The sequence below is a fragment of the Grammomys surdaster genome, unplaced genomic scaffold (genome assembly GCF_004785775.1).
Source record: "Grammomys surdaster isolate TR1022 unplaced genomic scaffold, NIH_TR_1.0 220, whole genome shotgun sequence".
In the NCBI taxonomy this organism is placed as follows: Eukaryota; Metazoa; Chordata; class Mammalia; order Rodentia; family Muridae; genus Grammomys; species Grammomys surdaster.
In genome coordinates, this window is record NW_021604665.1 from 1,747,566 (window position 1) to 1,771,120 (window position 23,555).

General features: G+C 42.5%; 1 protein-coding gene across 8 annotated transcripts in view; it reads left to right on the forward strand.

Moving 5' to 3' along the window:
* The window catches only part of Nr2c2 (nuclear receptor subfamily 2 group C member 2), a 70,413-nt gene extending 48,256 nt beyond the window's left edge, over positions 1-22,157 (forward strand). For 4 of the 8 annotated variants that reach the window (XM_028772980.1, XM_028772982.1, XM_028772981.1 and 1 more), the window contains exons 5-15: positions 1,521-1,623; positions 3,520-3,699; positions 5,617-5,764; positions 6,444-6,537; positions 7,396-7,529; positions 8,262-8,439; positions 9,606-9,727; positions 11,333-11,472; positions 12,296-12,433; positions 13,372-13,477; positions 16,585-17,320. In XM_028772980.1, coding sequence (XP_028628813.1) covers positions 1,521-1,623; positions 3,520-3,699; positions 5,617-5,764; positions 6,444-6,537; positions 7,396-7,529; positions 8,262-8,439; positions 9,606-9,727; positions 11,333-11,472; positions 12,296-12,433; positions 13,372-13,477; positions 16,585-16,759 — 1,518 coding nt within the window. In that variant the 3' untranslated portion in view covers positions 16,760-17,320. Of the gene's footprint in view, positions 1-1,520; positions 1,624-3,519; positions 3,700-5,616; positions 5,765-6,443; positions 6,538-7,395; positions 7,530-8,261; positions 8,440-9,605; positions 9,728-11,332; positions 11,473-12,295; positions 12,434-13,371; positions 13,478-16,584 lie in introns of all 8 variants that reach the window. The other 4 variants (XM_028772984.1, XM_028772978.1, XR_003712105.1 and 1 more) reach the window with 3 other exon arrangements.
* The last annotated feature ends 1,398 nt before the right edge of the window (positions 22,158-23,555 follow it).

Here is a 23,555-nt window from a genome sequence, read left to right on the forward strand (position 1 = left end):
CCATCTCTTCAGACTCTATGTCTGTTTAAAATATTGATGCATTTATATACTGATGGCATATATTTTATATTAAATATATATGGAAAAGTTGTATTTTTATATTTTACATATGGTACATGCATGGTACAGCATGTGTGTAGAGGTCAGAGAACAACTTATGAGAGTTGGCTTTCTCTTAGCATGTGGGTTTATGGGATTGAACTCAGATTGTCAGGTTTAGTAGCAAGTGCCTCTTCCCACTGAGACACTTTGCTGGCCCTACATCTTATTTTTTGATGTGTCTCTCTGAACCTAGAATACACTTAATTTGGAAAGGCTGACTGGCTGACCAATAAGTCTGGTGATCCAAGCTTAGGTCTTGTGCTTACACACAGCAACGTCTTTACTGACTGACCCATCTGCTGGCCCTTGTTTTTATCTTTTTCATCTATTGGTTGACACCTGGTTATTCCCACTGTTTGGCCATCACTGATGTGTGGGGCATTCTTTCTACTGTAGAGAAACTTGAACCTCCTTTTTCCCTTGATGAGCTAGACTTTTTTTTTTTTTTTTTTTTGGTTTTTCGAGACAGGGTTTCTCTGTGTAGCCCTGGCTGTCCTGGAACTCACTCTGTAGACCAGGCTGGCCTCGAACTCAGAAATCCGCTTGCCTCTGCCTCCCAAGTGCTGGGATTAAAGGCGTGTGCCAGCACCGCCCGGCTGATGAGCTAGACTTAAGATAGCCAGTGCATTCTGCTTTCAGAAATGTCCTCTGAGATAGCTAGCAGTACAGCTAGCAAGCATTATCTGTCTTATCCTCCTTCTCCCAAAGTGTGTTCTGATCTTTTGATGTTAAATTATCCATTTTGTTAAAAAGCACAGGTTTGTGAAAGATTGGCTTCTGATATCACATTTGACAGGTAATTTTTACCTGATTTCTGTATATGGTCCCATTGTTTGAGATTCATTTGAAGGTTTATTGTGTGCTCAAATTAAGAACATTTTAAAAATAACCATTCTTTAAACTTTCTCACTCAATATCAGTTGTTTTCTCCTAGATGGATAGCACTGTTTGTAATCTAGAGAGTTACCTAGAGTGAGAGGAAATAGCAAGCTTCTGCTGTCATCTGTACTAGTCTGTCTGTCCATTACCAGGTGCTTCAACTCTCAGTCCATTCAGGAGAGCCTGGGTATAGCTCTGACAAACATGCCAGGTTGCATATTTTCATGTTGTTTGATGGATGAGAAATATAGCTAAAGAACCTTGCCTGTCTTTACCTCTGAGAATCCATACGTGATCCCTATGTGGCCTCCAGTCTTGGTGATAGTCACAAGATAGGAGAGTAGTCGTTGACATGTGAAGGCCAGTGGGGAAGCAGAATTACCTGGCTGTTGAATGAAGAAGCTTGTCGGTTAGAGTAATCCCGGTTCTGCCTAGAGTTCTTTTTGTTTAGATACCTAAGACTGGGAATGTACAACTGGATTTTACTTTACTTAGTTATCTGGCTTTTAATTGGCACTGTTTGTTTGCCAACATCTTAGATCGTCACGGATTCTGCTTCTGTGGAGCGTTTGCTGGGGAAGGCAGACGTCCAGCGGCCCCAGGTGGTGGAGTACTGTGTGGTCTGTGGCGACAAAGCCTCTGGTATGTGACTCCGGCTTCTGGCATGTATCATGGAGCAACATGACCTTTTATAGGGTAGGGAAGTGGTTAGTTGAGAACTTTATGTAGGTTTCAAACATGAACCTCACATAATAAGCAAAGTAGTTTGTCAGATTATTCAAACTGATAGGAAAAGTCAAGAAACTCTGTGATTTGTTTCCAAGTGGTAAAGTAAATTTTTTTCTCACCTTGTTTGTATCTCCTAAGGTGTGTTGTGTATATAATTCCCCCCATCCAAATTGTCTCACTTTTCATTTTATCCTTTCACTGAACCCTGTGTAAAGAGCTTCTGTGATGGAGTAGGAACCATGAAGTGCCCCTTGGAAAAGTATACACAGGTGTGCATACATGCCTCTGTGTCTGTGTGTGTGTGTGTGTGTGTGTGTGTGTGTTTGTGTGTGTGTGTGTCTGTGTGTATACTCACTTAGTGAAGACTCAAGGCCTCTAGTGAGTTATTTAAATCTGTGTTTCTGGTGTCCTTCAAGGAGAGCCCAAAGGCTTCCGCAGTTAGTGCTCTGATGGAGACAGGAGGCTTGCTAGCACTGGGGAGCCATAGAAGGTAAGCGAAGCAGTAAGGCAGGCAGTGGGAATGAAGAAGCTCAGCCCAGGGAATCTGGGGCGTAAACCTGATCTGAAGCAGCTTTTTTCCACTCACAGGAAGTCTGGAGGGTTTATTGTCCTAGATTTCATTTTGTCTTTTTGAAAAGGGGGTTGGACCAAATCTAGGAAGATGTTTAAGCAAGCATCTTCAGAAGCTTTGGTTTTTCTCTTTAAATTGGTTATACCATTTCTCTGTCATTGGTACCTGCTTCTGATCCTACCTTTTCTTTGTCTTGGTAAAGCCAGTTCATCCTACCACTTAAAGGCCTATTTTCTCCTGGAAGCAGGTAGATAGTACTGCCACTGGTTCTGATTGCCTTTCTCCAGGCTGTCCTAGACATCTTGTACATTCTCCTATAATTGAAGTGGACTTTCTCATTGGAGTGTTTGAGCAAAATCTTTGTCTGCTAAGCAAGGAGACACACTGCAGATGTTTGAATACATGAAGTAGGAACAGAAACAGCCAAAGACTGCCTGGTTTCCTTGTTGCTCAGGGTTCTTCTGGGCTTCAAGGAAAGGCCTCATCACATAGCCTTATAGTACCACTCTCTCCAGCTCTTAGAAGTCACCCAGATAGCAAATTTAAGGAGACATTACAAAAAAGGTCAAGGCAGTATTGACATGGGGTCATTTCAGTACCATAGTCCTTCAGAGGAAAATGAGATCCTTCAAATTAACCTCTGTAGTCAGTGTGAACAGTGATACTGTGAAGTTTCCTAACAGTTGAGCTGTAGCCTTGGGCTCTGGAAGCAAGAGAAGCCTAGAATGTACAAGGTTGTGATGTACAGTAGCACTTTATCAGCTAAGAAGGATGAGCTGAGGTCACTGGCTAAAGACTGAGTAAATGAGAGTAATGAGCTGTGATTTGTAACCATGTTCCTTGAAGGATCTCAAGGGGGTGCTTAGGGATAAGGACAGTGACTCAGAGAGTAAGCAAAAATGTAGGAATGACAGATTGTTCAGTGTGGCAGCAAGGGTGGGCACCAAGCTGCTTCTATACCAAGGTGTGTATACTGGAGCAAAGTTGCCTGAACTGCTCTGTGTGTTAGGATGGTTGTGTGCCAAGAGCAGTCACATCATATATGAGCTTTGGATTTCTATCATGACCTTACAAGGTTTCTGTAGAGATATGGACATATGAGGTAGACATATTGTTAGGCTGCATTAACCCCTGTGGTGACAGCATCTGACAGAGTGTGCCCCAATGGGAATAGGGATGGGACAGTTCACCTCTGCTCGTGAGGAACCAAATCATATGCTTACTCAACTTCCCTTCAGGCCGGCACTATGGGGCTGTCAGTTGTGAAGGTTGCAAAGGTTTCTTCAAAAGGAGCGTGAGGAAGAATCTGACCTACAGCTGTCGGAGCAGCCAAGACTGCATCATCAACAAGCACCATCGCAACCGCTGCCAGTTCTGCCGGCTGAAGAAGTGCCTGGAGATGGGCATGAAGATGGAGTGTGAGTAACAGGGCCCCACCATGCTAGTAAATGCCTAGCATGGTGTTGTTTACCTTTGACTTTAAGGGGGTGGGGAGGTGGAAATAGTCACAAAAGCTTCATTGTGCTTTACCTTCTGGGCAGCCAGGTGATCCAGAGTTGACACTGCTAGTTTTGACAGTGTATGTGGTATATACGAAAGTCCCTTTCTAGATGAGTCAGAAAACAGGACAGGAGAAATGGAGAGTAGGTAACACCAGAGTAAAGCTGAGTCCAAGGCTAAAGAGTTACCAGAAACAGTCCCTCTCTCAATCTCTGGGCCTCATCTATGATCCATCACTCCTTCCTTTGCTATACTATAGTCTCCAAGTTCTAAAGAAGACCCCCAAGTGGGAGCAGCCACAAAAGGGCTAAAACTTTACCTCCTCTTAGCAGTATTCTGAAACTAGACTCTCATATACAAGGACCATTCATTGGGTCAGTTTCTAATGGTGAAATCGTAAGAACAAGGTCCCAAAATAGGCAACACAGAAAAGTCCCTGTGAGCAAGCTGTGCTCTTAAGCATACAGCAAGGATGGAAAGGAACAGAGTCAGGATCCACAACAGGATAATAGTGCCACATGGCTCCTGGGATGATTAGAGCCAGTGGATTTCTTTATTGTTTCCTATTCTAGGAATGGGACAATGCAAAATTCACTGGGGAGCAAGAAGTATGCTTGCAACCTGTACTACCAGTCAGTATAATATGTACATGACTTGGAGACTGGTCTGTGCTGTCATATTGTCAGGTTGTTCTTAGTTGGGGCAGTGATGGGGCTAAACTTGGTCAATCACAGGCATAGTTGCAAACTCATAGTCCAACTGCATTTCAACTTAGTAGTAAGGCATCTGGACCCAAGGCTTGGTCTCTTGCATTTAAGAACAGTTTGTGAGCTGGGGAGACAGCTTGTTGTATAAAGTGCCTACTGTACTAGCATGAGGATGCAAGTTCTGATTTTAGGCACCCATTTAAAGGCTGGGTGTTGTTACTAATGCAGTTGTAACACTAGGGGTGAAGACAGGTGGGTCACTAAAGCTTGCTGGCTATGCCAGTCTAGCCAGTCAGTGATTTCCATGGTCACTGAAAGACCCTGAATCAAAGCAAAGGTGAAAAGCAATAGTAGAAAACCCTCAATGTTGATCTGTGGCCTTTGTTCATATACAAACTGTACACCCCATCCCCAAGATCTACAGTTTCTTCAGTTGCTTGTGACAAACATACATTATTTTAAACTTTTTTTTTTTAGTTTTAATTATATATACGTATGTGTACTGTGTACATGTGAATGTAGGCACTTATTGGAGGCCTTAGATCTCTCTAAAGGTGTAGTAAGATGCAGTTGTGAACTGTCTGAAGTGAGTGCTGGGAATTGAACTCTGATACTCTTTAAGAGTAATATATTCTTAACTGTTGAGCCTTCTCCAGCCCCTATATACCCATTCTTAAACTTGGTTGCTGTGAAAGAAATTGCTGTATACAGTTAACAGCCTCCAGTTTGCTGAAGCTCTTCAGACTGAATGAAACTGGACACAAAGAAAATTGCTCTGCCATTTGTGGCATGGGATAATCTATATGAAGGGTCTGTGCCCAACTGGTTATTGACAGAAGTTTTTTTAAAAAAAGAAACAAACAAATAAAAAAACAGTGGAACATATTGGCCTCCTTAGGACACACTAGAGTGGCAGTTTCTGAGCAGGTATCATCTGCCATCTTTAGCCTCTGTATACCTTTAGGTTATTGCATTGGGGTTATTGATTTTGACTCTTTGCATTGATTGGAAAGCCCATGGTGACCAAATGCCAGAGTTACAGATTTGCTACGAGACAACTTCAGTATGTTACGATGTTTATTCATTTGATTCTTTTTCTCTAAATATAAATATATGTTTTAATTTAAGCTGTACAGAGTGAACGGAAGCCCTTTGATGTGCAACGGGAGAAACCAAGCAATTGTGCTGCTTCCACTGAGAAGATCTATATCCGTAAAGACCTGAGAAGTCCTCTAATAGCCACTCCCACATTTGTGGCAGACAAAGATGGAGCAAGGTCAGTCTCCTGTTCTCACAGAGTAGTACTGTGTTCAGCCTCCAAACGGTCCTGCAGAAGTGCAGCTATCCCTGGAAAGAGCACACATGGCTCTCACCTACCTCCCATAGCCCTGACATGGCTTGCTCTCTCTTTTGATCCACTTAACATTATTGAAGGTCACTTCAGGACACAATTGATCCTAAGGGTTAGGCTTTATTCAATAGCTGTCTGTAGCTCAAAGTACATGCCTTTTTTTTTTTTTTTTACAATATAGAAGAAAGGACCAGATGATGCTACAAACTAACTTGCTCATTCTTTTTAACACACTGTGTTGAACTGGTTTTAAAGAGAACAGAAATAAGGAAAGCCAGAAATCCAAAATGTGTTACACAAAGAGCTGGAGTTGAGGGTCTCTGGACAATTCTTTGAATATCAGTTAAACTTTGGGAAAAATGGCCACAGTTAGTATAGAAGGCCTAGGGGTATGCATCTGTGTTCTGTCCTCCCTCCGCCTGTAGCCTGGCTTTATGAGGAGCTCATCTGCAAAAGCAGACAGTCGTGCACTCACCCTGGGCTGAGTGTTAGAGTTTTTCTCTTGTAGACAGCCTAGCATATATGGAAACCAATTGAATGCAGCATGAGCATACTGTGCAAAAAATGTTAGACACTACTCTGGGTTTCTTTGTGTCTTAAATAGACAAACAGGTCTTCTTGATCCAGGGATGCTTGTGAACATCCAGCAGCCTTTGATACGTGAGGATGGTACAGTTCTCCTGGCCACGGATTCCAAGGTAACATTCTCTTCTGTGTGTTGCAGCGCAGGTTGCTTTTCCAACCATACCTGCTCTCATGGTCATCAGACATGATGCTGAAAGCATAGCCTCCTATAGCTACATTAATTTCTCATGATAATGTCATCCTAGGATTTGTTCTAAAGATGCTGGTGGTTTTTCAGACACTCCAATCAGAACTGAGTGGCAATAGTCACTATCACATGGTAGCTTTGTGGACATTCAATAGTTCTTCACATGGCAGCTTTGTAGACATTCTATGGTTCGGTTCCCTATGAATTTAATCCCCCTATTATACATTGGCAGGCTACCAGCATGCCGGGAAGGTAGCTTCTTCTTTTTTTTTTTTTTATAAAGCACCATTTTGCAAAAGCTCCAGTTCCTTTCCATTAGATAATCTATAATAGGCTGACAAATAAGCCAGAGATGACAAACTTATAGACTGAGATGTCTGTTGGTCCAAGAGGTCATCCCCCATTGTGGCGACCTGCACAGTATTCTGTGGTTCTACCAGAATTAATTAATCAGTTCTGTGCTTAAAACTTTTCTACTAGGGCTGGGTAGAGTGTCGTACTACTTTATCTGTTCTGTCATTTTATCACAATGTTATTGCATCACCTATATGGATCTGTGTGTGTGACCATAACCAAGACACAAAAAAACAAAAGCCTGATCCATTCTGATCTAGTTGATACAGAAAAAGATCTTCCTAGCATGGCCCTTCATTCACATTTAGAAGCTAGCCTTGAATAAACATGATACTTTCTTCATTTCATTTCCCTTAAGTCATTCTTATATGTGTACTAATTTTTTAGTGTTACTATTTATTTTTTTATATTACTATTATTTGTTTAATAGGCTGAAACAAGCCAAGGAGCTTTAGGTACACTGGCAAATGTAGTGACCTCTCTGGCCAACCTGAGTGAATCTTTGAACAATGGTGATGCTTCAGAAATGCAGCCAGAGGACCAGTCTGCAAGTGAGATTACTCGGTATGAGCCCCTCTGATACTCTGCATTCTCCAGGCACTGTGTTGTAAGGATAGATGCCAGCATTTGGCAACTGTGCTATAAATATTGTACATTTTGATTTTTGGTGCTGTGGAAATTGACCTCTGCCTCCTGTGTCTAAAGACAAGCGCTGTGCCAGTGAACTACATACTTCAAAATACTCCAGTTTATGTCTAATTAAAGAACTATAAAGTTGTCAAAATAACCCCACATATCTGTTGTCTTCCACATTTAACTATGGCAATCTATAATGAAGGAGGACCCGCTTATATCATGTGACATAAAGCAGTCAGAACTGTAGTTTGCTCCTTACACCAGAGTCCTCCTCAAACAAATGTTCTTTGTCTTGAGCACTGTGTAATGAGCCTGCACAAAACAGTGTACTTCTTTCCTGTTTCTGTTTGCTCACACCTATTTTCTGAGTTATGTTACATGCTAGTTGATGGATAGCATTAGCTGCTCAAGGTGTTTCTTCCCCACAGCTTGGCCCTTGTGTTTTGTTCTTCTATTCTCTATTCTAGTCTTAGTGTCAGGCTAAATGGGTGCTTACTGGGAGCTACACAGTCCTCTGCTTGGTCCTCCTGTTAACTTTTAATCCGATGCCAATATTGATTCAGACTTAGGTGTAGTGGAAAGAGCATGAGATCCAATTAGAATCAGCTAGGGCTTTATTACTGTATTTGCCATTGATGTCTGCTTCATGTTTGCTCACAGGGCATTTGATACCTTAGCAAAAGCACTTAATACCACAGATAGTGCTTCACCGCCAAGCCTGGCAGATGGGATAGATGCTAGTGGAGGAGGGAGCATCCATGTTATCAGCAGAGATCAGTCAACACCCATCATTGAAGTTGAAGGCCCTCTCCTTTCAGACACACATGTCACATTTAAGGTGAGTAAGTTAACATGTGTTACCTACCTCCCCCGTATGCCAGAGCCAGATACTATACCAATGTTAGTCTACAATTTCAAAAGTCAGACCTTGCAATGAATTCATTTTGTAATTGTGGCAGAATCTTGAATTCCAAAGCATATTCTTGTTGAAAGTGACCCTCCAATAAGTGTGGCACATCACAGCCAAGATAGACTGCCATGGTGTTAGCCACTGAGGATCAGGGGCTGGTTGCTCTGTCTTTTCCTATGACAGCAACATAGGCTCAGCCAGGCACCTTGTTGGCCTCTCTACTATGTAGAGAAGTCATCAAATAAACTTGTCAGGAAGTAGGCAGCAGACTGATTTTAATTATATTCTCCACTAGAGCCATAGCCACTGTCTTTGAAGAACAGTAGTAGGTTCTCAGTCTTTCCCATGCTCTCTTTCTGTGTCTGCTCTCCCAACAGGGCATCAGAAGGCTCTCCAGTCTATAGTCTCCAGAATGAATCTCTTATCTCAGTATATTCTATACTGGAGAGATCTAGTCAGTCATTTGGGTAGATAGGGTCGCTGTCTACAGTTGCCCAAGGCTTGTTTCCCAGGTTGCTTCCAAGACACTAGACCTTTTGAAGACATCAGACCATATGGAGCCCTGGCAGGCTGTTCTTCCACTGAGATTTAATTTTGCCCAGCACCTTTTCATTACCATCTTGAAACTACCCTTAAAAACACTTGGCCCTACCGGGCAGTGGTGGTGCACGCCTTTAATCCCAGCACTTGGGAGGCAGAGGCAGAGGCAGATGGATTTCTGAGTTTGAGGCCAGCCTGGTCTACAGAGTGAGTTCCAGGACAGCCAGGGCTACACAGAGGAAACCCTGTCTCGGAAAAAAAACACTTGGCCAGTGAATTAAGACTAATAACAATATAGCTGAGGTGAGAGTTGTTGAAGACATCTTTGTATGGGTGAGCTGGAAATGGGCTCCTAAACCCCAATCCAGACTGCTAGACTCAAGTCACTGAGCAAGAAACCATGGGAGCTGGTGAAAGCCTTGGCTACATGGTCACATATTCCTTGAGATCTGAGATAGCTACTTTGGCTATTACCATTATTAAAACAGGAGATAGGCTGACAAGAGCACTTGACCTCCTTTAGCTCTTATGTCACAACACCTTCTATTTTCCAGCTTACAATGCCCAGTCCTATGCCAGAGTACCTCAATGTACATTATATCTGCGAGTCTGCATCCCGCCTGCTTTTCCTCTCCATGCACTGGGCAAGGTCAATCCCAGCCTTCCAGGCACTTGGGTAAGTGGCCCTTATTCCTGGATGTCCTTGAGTAGTGGGATTTGTTCTTCCTGTAATGGCCCACAAGGTCTCTGAGGTCCTTTCCAGTGTGATTATTCCAATTTACTATATTCAGTGACCCAAAGTTGTATTGAATGTAGTCAACAGACTGAAGGAAATAGTAGTTCTTGTTGTCAAGGACTCGTTGCTAGGAGATGTGTCTGGCCTTTGATAGGATGAGTGTCAGAGCAATGGTTTATGTGTACACATCGCCTTGCCTTACTATTGATCACCCTGTGAGGACCACTGGCTTGTGTCATCTCCTAAGAAAGCCCCCTCCTGCTTGCTTGTTCATGAACATCACTGTGTTTGGTGATGCTGTTTCCCTGTCAGTCCCAGTGCCAGCTCTGCTACTATGCTAAGTAACTAATGTCCAGGTGGAGTAGGCCACCATTGTGGCATGCAGTCTGGCTAGAACATAAACAACCACATGAAACTGGAAATGTAATGAATGGATGCATGCTGCAAGGTAACCACCGCAGGTGATATGGGGGAAACATTAAGTTGCCACTGGTTCATAGCAGTGGCCTAGGGTAAGCAGATAGGTTGAGAATCATTAAGAATAGCATTTGACAGCTATAAAGCTGTGGGAAAGTCGTCTCACTTCTCCGAATCTTCAGTTTTCTTCTCCGTAAAAATCCTTGCCAGAAGTGAAATCTTACAAAGCTCTTAATCCAGAGCTGAAGACTGAAGGGGATTGGCAGATAGAAGTGTGCTACTGGGCTGGGTGCTGTGGCATATGTCCCTCCATGTAATGGTGACAGTAGTTCACCATACTTCACTATTAAAGGTTTGTCATTCTCAGGGCAACTGGATAGGCATTAACTGTTGAACAAACATCTGCAAATTCTTATGACTGCCTGTCCTTGCTGCCATTTGGAAGATAGTTAACATCTCAGGGTTATCAGTACTATTTTGTGAAGATGTCCCGATGTGGAGATAAACAGTGATGGTCTTAGTTCCCCAAGTAGGGTTTTTATTTATGTTTTTCCATCTTAAGCATTTTGAAACCTCCTCCAGATCAGTAAGCACCAAATTCAGTAAGAGCTCTAGCTCAAAAATAAATGGAGTGTGGTTGAGGAAGATATCTGATGTTGACCTCTGGCCTAAATGCAAATGTACACATGTACATATACCCATACAATCATATACATACAGCCACATACACATAAAAGGTGTTTTTCTTTTTTAACTATGTCACAGCTTTCAAAAAGAGATCAGAGGAATATTTGAGGGTATCAGTTCTCTCCACCATGTGGATGTTGTTGTGGATCAAACTCAGGTCACTTGGCTTAATGGCAAGCATCTTTACCTGTTGAGCCATCTTGCTAGCCCCCCAAAAAGTCTTATTATTTATCATCTAAGGAATTTTAGTTAAAACTTAAAACCTTCATGGACTTACTCAAGGACTTGGATCATTTTTCTGGGAATGACCTGAACATATAATAAACCATTTTCACACCCTCACTAGATAGTGGATAGTAGTGCTAGGGCTTTGAGTTCATAAAGCTCACATGCTAGAGTCAGCCACATGCAACACACTCAGCCTTATCCTTGTGTTCCCAGACAGGACTGCAATACCAGCCTGGTGCGAGCCTGCTGGAATGAGCTCTTCACTCTTGGCCTGGCCCAGTGTGCTCAGGTCATGAGTCTCTCCACCATCCTGGCAGCCATTGTCAACCACCTACAGAACAGCATCCAGGAAGGTAGGTCCTAGGGATATGGGAGTAGAGTATAATTTTATCCAATCTGTGCCTGCATCAAAGCCCAGCCTGTGTCAAGAGTTGACCCAGCTGATCTTTGTGAATGGATAAACAACCATTCTCTAGTAAGATCTGCAATGAATGGCATCTAATAAAGTTGATAGTCAAGTGCAATAGCAGCTGTGGCAGTAGTAGAACATTCATTGTGGTCCTGTAGAAGCTAGGCCCTATGAACTGAGACATGAGTGGTCATAAAGGAATTAACCCTTAGCAACTACAGGCGGAGGTAATTTAAGTACGTACCCTTTAAGAAAAAAAATTATATAAGTACACTGTAGGTCTTCAGACACACCAGAAGAGGGCATCATAATATCTCACTACAGAAACACCATGTGGTTGCTGGGAATTGAACTCAGGACCTCTGGAAGAGTAGTCAGTGCTCTTAACCACCATCTCTCCATCCCTTGGGTACCCTTTAAAAAAATTTTTTTTTTCTTGTGTATATGTGCCTGTGCCATGTGTGTTAAAAGAGGGCATCAGATCTCCCAGAACTGATGCTATAGATTATTGTGAGCCACTGTGTAGTCCTGGGAACTGAAACCAGTTCCTCTGCAAGAGCATTGAGTGCTCTTAACTACTGAACTACCTCTCCAGGCACAAGCACCTCTTAATACTTCACTTTCCTCTGGAAATGAGCTCTTGACAAGCTTGAAATTGCTTGGTTCTCTTTAGAAAGTGAACTGACCCTCCATTTGTCTGTGATGCTCTTTAAAAGACTGATCTTGTCATTAGTTTTCCTCAGAGGCTCTGTTATATTTTTTTCTAGATAAGCTTTCTGGTGACCGGATAAAGCAAGTCATGGAGCACATCTGGAAGCTGCAAGAGTTCTGTAACAGCATGGCGAAACTGGATATAGACGGCTATGAGTACGCATACCTTAAAGCTATAGTTCTCTTTAGTCCCGGTAAGATATGTGGTGGGGACTTATGACACTTTACACTGTGTCTACTGATGTTTCTGAACACGGTCGTATTGTCATCAATTGTGTAGGAGAGCCCTTTAATATTTTATATAACCCAGAGTGTTCAAAATAAGCGCTTTGGTATCTAGCATCAGTATAGCAATTGTTAAATACTTGCTCTATAGCCCTGAAGAAATGTGCCTGGGATTCATGTTCTGAATACATTTAATCGGTACCCCAACCAAGTCATTGGCTAAATAAGACCACCATCCAGTGCTGTTTTTCTTATTTGGGCTCTTCCATTTCCAGGTTCTCTGGTTATGTATTAATTGAGGCAGATTGGAACTCACCTTTACTGTCTCTGGATTAACAATAGGCCTGACTATAGCAGCTGAAGAGGCAGAGAATTCCTGGTGGAATGGAAAAAGGCATCTGGACTGGCCTTCCATTCTTCCTCTCTATAGCTGTTTTCAAAACCTCTGGAGAAGTCATTTGGGCTTATCATTGACCTCAACAGCAAGGATTGAAAGTATCATAATCATTTTCTTCTTCCCCTCAGACTCCTTACTTTGTAAAAAAGTTATCTACTGAAAAGGAGTCATTATTTAATTAAACATCTGAAAAAGGGAATATTTCTCATATATATTTAGAAATCTGTCTTTCCTCGAGCAGGAAATCTAGAGCCAATTCAGGGTTGCTATTTAGGTAAGGCTGTTAGGCTCTACCTAAGAGCTACATCCCCTCCTAGGACTTTTACAGCTTTGGAAAAATACAGAGGCAAAGCCAGTATTGTGACAACTTCCCAATTCATTGAGCCAGCCTTCAAGTTCAGTTGCTTATATTTGATAAGTATCAGTCAATAGACTAAAAAGAAAGATTAAGATTTCTATGACACTTTTCAAATTCAGAGAGAAATTTGGGGCTTACTTTTCTGTTTTCAGATCATCCAGGTTTGACAGGCACAAGCCAGATTGAGAAATTTCAGGAGAAGGCACAGATGGAATTACAGGACTATGTGCAGAAAACCTACTCAGAAGACACATACAGGTAAGGCACAAGGCCATGCCCCACACAAAAGAAGGGGCGGGGTATGGTGGGCTGTGACAGGGTGGCTGGGTCAGATTCTAGCAACCTGGCAGAGCCTCTGTTAGATCACTGACATCTCTGTAAGTAAGAGAGAGTGCAGAAGTAAGGGAATGCTAGGCTAGAGCCATTTCACTGCTGGTGACCGTCAGAAAAGGAATGCTCTTCCAGAACTAACTCCATGAGGCTCAGTTCTCACACATTACAGAGGTGCTCAGCACTCGTGGGGAGAAGCAGCATTAAAGTACTTAAGAAAAATGAAATCTGGCCCACAGTAAGTTATATAAGGTAATTCTGGCCTTAGATAAAATTGATGGGGGGAAAAGTCATTTTATATAGGTGAGAATTAATTGGTAATATTTTAACAATAGGATGTATATTAGCCTAATACATATTTAGACAGTATTGTTGACCTGCCAAAAATTAGAATGTATGGCAAGCTTTTCCAGGCCAAATTTTCTAACTCCCTCTTTCCTCCCAAAGTAAACAAAAGTAACAAACAATCCAGAAAGACATTTATTTAGCCTGGTTTCCCCAGACTTGTATCCTCTGAGTAGAATTCTGTCTTAGGCTCCCTGAGCTGCCAGGACAACTTCTCCCTGCCTTGTACTTCTCAAAGGAAATGCTGTTGTGCCAGTGGCTCTGGTGGGTTTCTCAGTGTAAAGAAAGCCAAGACAGTTTTGTGCACATCTCCTTAGCCCAGATGCCTGTTCCTTAAACCAACTTCCACTGGGATCATTGAAGACCTTGGGTCACGTGAGGAGTGACTTCGGTATGATACAATGAGAATGGGGCTGTTTATGTATATATTATACCCACAATTCCAATCTGGCCTGGTGAGGCCACAGTGCTCCCATAGTGTCTATGGTCAATAGATGGCCTTGGAGTCTGCAGGCAGAGCCCCTCACTCTAGAATTGTAATTCTGCAGCATTAGGAAGTAATGTCTAATTTTTAAGCCTGAGTCAGTCCTATCCCAGACAGAGACCCAGGGCAGAGAGGTGAAGGCACTTGTGCGCTTCAGGGCAAAAATGAGGAAAGCTTTCCTACATGAATCAAAAACTCATTTCAGCATTTCTAGATAGCATATTCTGTTGTATTTTTCTTTTTATATACTTTCCTGGGGGTGTGTGTGTGTATGTGTGTGCACACGTGTATGCATGTGGTATGTATATACATGGGCACATGTAACAAGATGCTTCATTGGAGGTCAGAGGACAACCCTTAGGAGTTTTCTCCCTCTGTCCTAGGGCTTGAACACATGGTCAGGCTCTTTGGAACACTCCTTTACCTACTGAGCCACCACACAGCCCCTGTAACTCACTTTTCAGGCTTTTGTGTCTTTTTTTCATATTGAGTCTCCTGAAGTACCTACCCTAGCTTACCTCCTCATTTAGCCTCTGAGGGCCAGCTCAGTTGGCTGGTGTTCCACCAAGTCCAGCCTGATTAGCCTTGCTGACTTCCTGAGACCACTGGATCTGTTTCACTCCTCAGATCAAAGAAGAAAAATCTGGTGATTAGGGTTTCACTGTGCAGCCTTGGCTAACCTCAAATTTACTGTGTAAACTAGGCTGGTCTGACACTCAGAGAAATCAACCTACCTGCCTCCAAGTGTAGGGGTTAAAGATGTGTACCATCACACATGGCACCTACTTCCTTTTTGTGTATCTGTGTTGGTACACACAACTTAGGGGTCTAGGAACCAAATTCAGGTCAAAATCAGGCTTGGCAGCCATCACCCTCATGTTGTGATCTCCACCATAAAATTATTTTTGTTGTTACTCTATAACTGTAATTTTGCTACTGTTATGAATCATAATGTAAATATCTATGTTTTCCAATGATCTTAGGTGGCTCCTGTGAAAGGGTTATAGACTCCCAAAAGGGTTGTAACCCACAGGTAGAGAAACACTGGGGTAGAGAGATGGTGAAACAATTAGAGCACTTATTGCTCTTTCAGAGGACCAGGGTTCAGTTCCCAGAGAACCCACCTGGTGGCATACAGCTGTCTGTAATTCAGTTCCAGAGATCCAACATCCTCTTCTGACCTCTGTAGTCACCTGGCATTCATGTGCTGCACATAATATATGCAGGTAAAACATTCATACACATAAATCTTTAAAAAAATTTCATAAATAAGGTAAGCATTGAAAACTTGGAACATTCTAGGAAGACAAAGAGGGAAACAAAATTACTTCATCAGAAAGCATCTCTCAAGGATATTTTAACCTTTTTTGACTTGGCTACTTACATACTTTGCCTACCTTCTCATGGCTCTCATGCTAAGAGGAGCAAACCATGAGCAAACCATGAGCATGTGCCTAACATTCTTCCAAAGTGCCTCACACAAACAGGCGCATGGAATATCACAGCTGTACTCCTTTTAAATAGTCATTGCATGATCTGGATCGCTCTGCTTTACCAGGAACTATAGATTGTTATGTCTCACTGTATAGCACAAGCTGACCTCCCTCCCACTTTACTCTTCTTGCCTCAGCTTCCTGAGTGATGTGATGGCAGATATGCATTGCTATAGTATCCTTCTTTACTGAGTTTGCAGCAGTTCATTATAGGAATACTCTGTACTTTAACCTATTGCTTGTTGGTAAATTTTCAAATTTTGTGCATGCAGGTGAGAAGAGTAGCTTTAAATGGTATAAGAACTTCATACTTACTGTTAGAAATGGTTTTACATTTATGTTGTATGTGTGGGCATGTGTATGTGCAGTTAGAGTGCAAGTGTAGGAGTTAGTTCTCTTCTTCCACCAGATGGATTTTGGAGATCAGGCTCAGGTTGTCAAGCACTGTAGTCAGTGGCCTTTATCTACTGAGCCCATCTTACCAATCCTGTACGTACGTACGTACGTACATACATACATACATACATCTTTTATACTTTTTTCCTTCATGCAAACTTTTTATTGTATGTTTTTTTTTGTTTCAACAACAACAAAAGCAGATTAATATAGTAAGTCTGTTTGGTTTAGTTCTGTGTGGTTCCAAAAGGACCTCCAAGAATTGGCCACAGGCAACCAGACACTTCATTTTCTCTAATGCCTATTCTCTCTTCCAGATTGGCCAGGATTCTTGTCCGCCTGCCAGCACTCAGGCTCATGAGCTCCAACATAACAGAAGAACTTTTTTTTACTGGTCTCATTGGCAATGTTTCAATAGACAGCATAATTCCCTACATCCTCAAGATGGAGACAGCAGAATATAATGGCCAGATCACTGGAGCCAGTCTATAGTGCACAACCAACAGCTGCCAACAGTGAGATGCCTCCTAGGACTGTGCAGGTGCAAGGGAAGGGAAGTGTATCGGTGTCTTTGTGCACAGGTGTCTCCAGTACATTAGCCACTTCTTCCTATTCATCCCAAACAATAGCAACTAAAGATGAGTAGAACTCTCCCCTGCCCTAAGAAATGTTTTCACACCTTTTGGTGAAGCAGATTTTGGAACAATCTTTTAATTCAATTTGTATTTAGAAATTCTCAAAGGGCAAAAAACAATACTGAAGTTTTATAATGTCAGAGACTAGTATTAAAAGAACCTAAGTACAGTATGTGTAAATACATTTAAAAAAAAAGTCCTTGGAATTAATAGCTACTAATTACCAGGGTAATATTAGCACTTTCTAAGCACTTCTTATCGAATCTGCAATGTTAACATCTTACCTGTGGACAGGGCAAATGGAAAACTGTGTCTCTTGTCAAAATACTAATTTCTGTGAAAATTCACTAGGGTACAGGAGACAATCGTTCACATTTATAAGAGAGCAGCACTTCTAGCTGTGTGCAGTGTGGTGCTGTGCTAAATTCCTGTGAGTGAAATGTGGATTCCTGGCATTATGTGCGGGGGACATAACTTACAGTGACCCAATAAGAGCTGCTATGCCAGCCAGAGATACCTGTCAGGGTCCTTACCCACATGGTCCTGCTCCCTGATCCCTGATGCCTGCCTATTGACTCTTCCAGAACCTGGGCTCCACTAATTTTCAGAATTAGATTGCAGCTTGTCAGAGTGCCTGTGATGAGAGTCATGTAATTCTTTCAGTAACTGAAAGTACACCTAGATCCCGCTACCAACTTGTAGGAACTGGAGCCTTTGACTAGAAAGTGCAAGGTGTTTGACTGCACCCTTTGGTGTGTCCTATTGTCCAGGTTGAGTGTGGCTTCTGCAGTGAGGGTTCCTATTCCTGGTGCATCTGGAGAGGGGCCAGTATCTGATCACTCAGAATCTGCAGTTGGGTGGGAGTTATGTATCCTCACTGCCTGGTGAGGGAGTTACTAGCTTTAGATTGCTGAATAAAAGGCATCAAGATAAATACTTTCTGATCTTCAAAGTATTAGTGATTTCAGCGTAGTGGGATACCATGCTTCTCAGTCTCTGGGGTATTTGAAATAACATAAACAGACCACCTTCTCTTTCAAAAGAGAATCCAAAACCAATCCTCAGTCAGGGCACATAGTGCAGGCCTGTAACCTCAGCACTTGGGAGGCTGAGACACAAAAATTATACATTGAAGGCCAACCTGAGCAACTTAATGAGGAAACTCCTAAGTTTTAAAAAGGTCTGGGGAGTGGGGTAGGGTGGTGACTTAAGTGGTAGTGTGCTTGCCTAGCATGCACTAGGTCCTGGGTTCCATCCCCAGTACCAAAAGAAAAAAAAAAAAAGAAAATCCTCCATTCACAAATTCCCTCAAGTTATAATGACCATAGTTCCCAACAAGAAAAAGTAGAGAATTCAGTTCCAAGGAAGTAAATCTGATTTAAAGCTCTTTGCATTCCTGTGGGCACAAGACTGGAAAAAAAAAAAAGTAGAAGGTTGGGAAAGGTACTTGGTATTTGCATTTAGATTAGCAGAAATTAAGAAAAATACTTCCTATAAGGTAAGTTTGTACCTGTTTATGGACAGGTACAGCCATGGGCCTCAAGGCTAGATAGGCTGTTTCCTTTTGTGGAGTTTATGACTATGTACTGCTTAGTGGGATTTAAGTACAGAAGTATCTCTAGCTTCTAAATTCCCAGCTATATTTGGAAGCCAGTGTTGGAGAATAGCAGGGATGGCCAGTATAAAATGATGGAAAAGACATACTTTTGCCAGCTTAAAGCTTTTTTCTTTTTATGTACATATTCAAAATTAGGACAAAGCTCTGGACACCGATATGTTAGTGTGAGTCTATTTTAATCTCTGTAGAGCTTTCCTGTAGTACATCAATACATCTTATAGTTGCTGGCTTTGCTTCCCTTAGGATTTTAGAATGTGAGCACAAGCCATTTCTAGGCTACTCAGACAGGGCCTGGACATCCTGGCTCCTGATAGGTAGTTAGATCATGGTTGGACAAGAAGCACCGACCTCTAAGATGCCACTGAAGGGGACAACTTTTTTTTTTTTTAATGTAAAAAAGAGTTGGTGATTCTAACCTGGTCCTTTGTAAGTTCCATCATTAGTAATAGCCAATTGACAGGGCCACTTTGGGCCAAACTCCTTCACTGGTTGTCCAGATCTTTGTGGCCTTACCTTTAACAATTGTATCCATACAATGTTCTCATTAACTGATATCATTTCAAACTTTGAATGATGCTCCATTCCATCACTTGTCAAATAGACCTACGAAGGTCAGCCCTAGTCGTTTCTTAGAGATAGCCCAATTGTGTCTGGGCTTCAGCTTTCAGGGCTTTCCACCCTTGATTTATGAATCTGTGATACTCCAAGCCTGATGAAGCAGGGCTGACCTGTCTAGACACCCCTCTCAGGGAGGTGGACAGACACACTGACCTGGGTACTTTCAGGAGTAGGCTGGGGTGGAGAGAAACACAGCAACCTGGCTAACTGGGCTCTCTCCCAGAAATATCTCAACTGTTAATAGTTCATGTTAAATTTGAGATAAAACAGGGCAGGAGATGTAGACAGAGACCAAATTCCCTAAGCAAGTCATCCTAGTTACTCCTCAAAATGTTACAGTGTGTCACTGTCCTTCCAGTTTGCAGTGTGTGTTGAAGGGGCTTCTTTATTGCCTAGTCTCTTTCTGAGGTTGCAGTTGGGGTTGTGCCATCTTGAGTTTCTGTATTGAAGTTCAAGTGAGTCACTTATGCCCTTGGAATGGTTTTTTAGTTTGTCAGTATTAGATGTGGATGGTGTTCTGAGGTAGTCATGGCATCAACCAGGGTGGTCAGCGTGGCCCTCAAATGGAGCAGCAGCATCCACACTACATATAATTGTTTTGAAGGGCAGTGCTGCCCATGCATGTCCTCTGATCAGTACCCCTGACAGCTGGACCTACTGTCTGGAAGCCTGTTGCTGCTTCCCAGTGGCTGGGTGCAGTGGGGCTGTTGGTGCTGCTGAAATTCTAGATCCAGGCCTTGAAAAGCACCACCTGACAGCTGCTTCTTTTCCAGGAGGAAAGGTCCTGGCAAAACAGATGCCCACCTCTTTCCTTTGCCTAACTACCAGTCTCCAGATTATGTGGTTCTTTGCAAAAAAAAGTCTTAACTTGTATGTCAGTTTCTAAAGACAACTCCAAATGAAATGAGGTTGACCTAGGTGTTTTGTACAAGGTTCTGGACCTCCTCATTGAGTGCCTCCCATCAGTGTGTACTTTCTGTGCACAACTTATCCCTTCAGCCACACTGTCATGTCCAGAGTTATAGGCCTAGATGACTGAATGAATGTACATGTGTTCATATTATCTTCTTTGTACAGTGTATATAATGTGTGTACATAGGTGTACATTATGTATACAAACATGTAGCCACATATTCAAACTTCTATGTTGTCAAGAGTTGATGCTAGCGTTGCTAATGTGGATAGATGTTGGTGTTGCAAGGTTCCCGTAACAGGAACATATTGCTGGTGAGTTCCTTACCAACTTCATTTTCCTGAGACGGGGAGCTGCCTGAGCCCGGTGTCACTTACTCCTGCACAAGGAAGCCTTGAGCCTGAAAGGTCCTGATAAGAAGGCAGTTCTCTAAGTTTACAGGGCCCAGAAGCTGGAAGTGACATTAGCCTAATATCCAAAACTAAGGATAAACCTGCTTTTCACAAACCAGTTTAACTTAACTGGAAGGAACTTGGTGACTGAAACCCTCAGTCTTCTCCAAAGCCTGGAGCTTTGTGTGGCTCAGAGACAGGCATTTGGGATCTAGGGGCTGCAGCAGTCTCCCTTGTTTATCCTGGGCTCTGTCAGCGAGACTTGGGTGCTCTCTGGTGGTTTAAAAAAAAAAAAATCAGTCTACCAAACATTCTCTGAAAACAATGGGGATAGCAAAAGCCACAATTAGTAAACTATCCTAACTTAACTACATTCTGTAAAAGTTGTATTTAATAGTAAGAAAGCTAAGGTTGACATTTTCCTCATCCACCAGGTCTATGCTGATATTTGTCCCCTATGATTGGGGTTTTTAGGCTGAGATGTGGACTTGGGAGACAGGGCCCAGCTTGGCAGAGGCTGCTAGTGGCCACAGTGAGCAGGCACATGGCTTCAATGAAGCCAAGTGCAAAAACTTGCCTGACCCACAGGTTGCTCTATGTGTTTTTAAAGTAAATTACTGGCGTGTTTTAAGAAATAATTGTTAAGACTGTAGTCCTCAGTGCCTTTGGTGAGACGTGGGTCTTTTGGCTTCAGCTTCCCACTTGTGTCCCTGGCCTCACCCTTTGTGGTTGTTCAATCTTGCCTGTGTCGTTGCCTGTTGTGACAATCACACTATTAAAAGTGGCTTTCCGAGTAGAACACAGGGAAGCTTGGCAGTCCCTAATGAATCCTTCCATTTTCTTTGGGGCTATTGTCTTAGCAGCAACCTAACAGTAAACTTAAAAGTGGCTTAGGAAGGGGGAAAACATCAGACATTTCTAATGCTCAGCAATATGCACTTTTAGTTGATTTCAATATTGATATTTATACATGGAATGTAGGAAAAATGCTCAACATCACCACTGTTAAGTTTTAGTGTTTAGGTAACATTTGGTATAGACTGCACATTAAAATTGGCCTTTCTTCAGGAAAGTACCATCAGTTTTCATCCCAACAGCCTACTCATTCACGGATGCTAATGCTGCTGCACACACAACTCAAGTGCTGGAATATTTTTCTAGTCTGTTTTCCCAATTAACTTGTAAATCAGTGTTCAACTAGTTTTATAACTGAAAAGCTGCACATTTTTTTTTCCTAGTACCAACTAGTTTGTACCTGTAGTTTGGATTTCTCTGTTAAGATACAACCTTATTGCCACCCCCCACCCCCCACTCCCTTTTTAGAGGACATCTACTAAAGGAAAGTCCAGTGTGGAATTTTCTTGGGACTGGTTGTGTAACTTCTGCCCTTCATACTATAGAAAACACCATGGATGCCATTACCTTTTGATTCCAGGTTAAAAACCTGCAGAGAGCTGCCATTTTGTACAGCTTTTCTCCCCATGTAAATGAGCTATGTGATGGCATTTAAAACCCGCATGTTCTTTTTAAACTGACTTTTCTATCTAATCAATGTCTTCAGTCCTGAAGGAGAAACTGCATTGTTGTGTCTGTATAGAGAGTTGCTGTGCATGGTTACGAGCGCCTTTTACTAAATGCTGTTCAATGTGGCTTTGTTGTTGTGGCTTAATACTACCTACATGAGGTTTATACTATTAAAGTAAATTAAAGACTAGTGTGTGTGCTGCTCATCATTTTTTCCTCAAAACAGTAACATGTGGCCTGAAGCCCTCCTGGGAACCAGCAGTGGGCAGAGACTCTTCTCTGCCCTCCATCAACACCTTCATAATCAAGTGGAAAGACCTTTGGGGTAAAACTCAGACTGAACTTTCCATGGCCATGCAGCATGGACATAAGGCCCCTACACAGACATTTCCAGAGCGTGGTGGTGAGTTAGGTGTGTCAGACAGATTTCAGATGTGTCAGATGTCAGGCCCATACACTGGGTAGGTATTTGCTGTGGGTAAAAATGTGAAGTCCTTACAGAGCTCACAGTTGCCGGTGGCACCTCAATGTGAAAACTGTCACTTCAGAGGACCATCATGTCAACTCAGTTCCTTGTGTGGTCAGTTTCATGCGTGTAAAACCTGTCACTACTAAAGTGATAGATTTAAAGAGGTGACTTCTCCCGGTATCAATGTTTTTCTCAGACCTGCATCTGCTCCAGGCCATCAGTAAGAGTGACTCTGTACAAGTTATCAGTTGCCCACAGGTTGCCCCTGCCACAGCTTTGGCAGAATCAGGGTCAGGACCAAAGTGAAGCTCAAGAATTTGTCCCCTTGGGGCCTGGGCTTTATTCCTTTTTTCAAGGTCCATGCTTAAGATTGGGGCCCCGGCCACATCTGGCATGGAAGGAAGCAGTCTATTCACTGGTACCAGCCAATAAGGATACTATGGGAACAGAAACTCAAAGAATTACCTTTTGGGGGTGCTATACCAAATTCTATTCAGGCACTCTTAACCCTTATACATTAACAGTTACAAGCACCCATTCCACTGCAACCTCTACCTGGTCTGCTCCAAAATCACAAACCAAAACCAAAAGGAGATAATAGAAAGGCACTATACTTATACTGCAAATATAAGGATTCCATTTGCACTGCCTCCCTGAGGCCCCTGCACTGGGGGTCAGGAGAATGAGAGTGACCTGCATATGCCTAGGGGAGGGCAATTGTCCTGTTCTGTTGCATCTAAAGGGCCTTGGGCATTTTTTAACAACCACTGCTTTATTTTGCCTCATAAACTCATACCTATATGGCCAAATGGTCTGTGGTAAACATTAAGTGACCCTGGAAGGTTCTGCTGTCCACTAAAGGATGGAGTCTACATAGCTAAAATGATACTGATGATACTGATAACTGGGAAAAATAACTAGAAAGGCATCCAGAAGTCAGTCTGTGTCTGTCTCTCTCTTACCTAGTAAGCAAGAATTGAGAGTCAAATTACCACCCAGGTGGTATCTTCACTCTCAAAGCCAGAAAAATCCCTGCTACAGTTAACACAATGCCACTGGCACTCCTCCACCCACATGGACTACACAGCAGCAGGAAGTGGACAAGAGATTCGGTGCCTT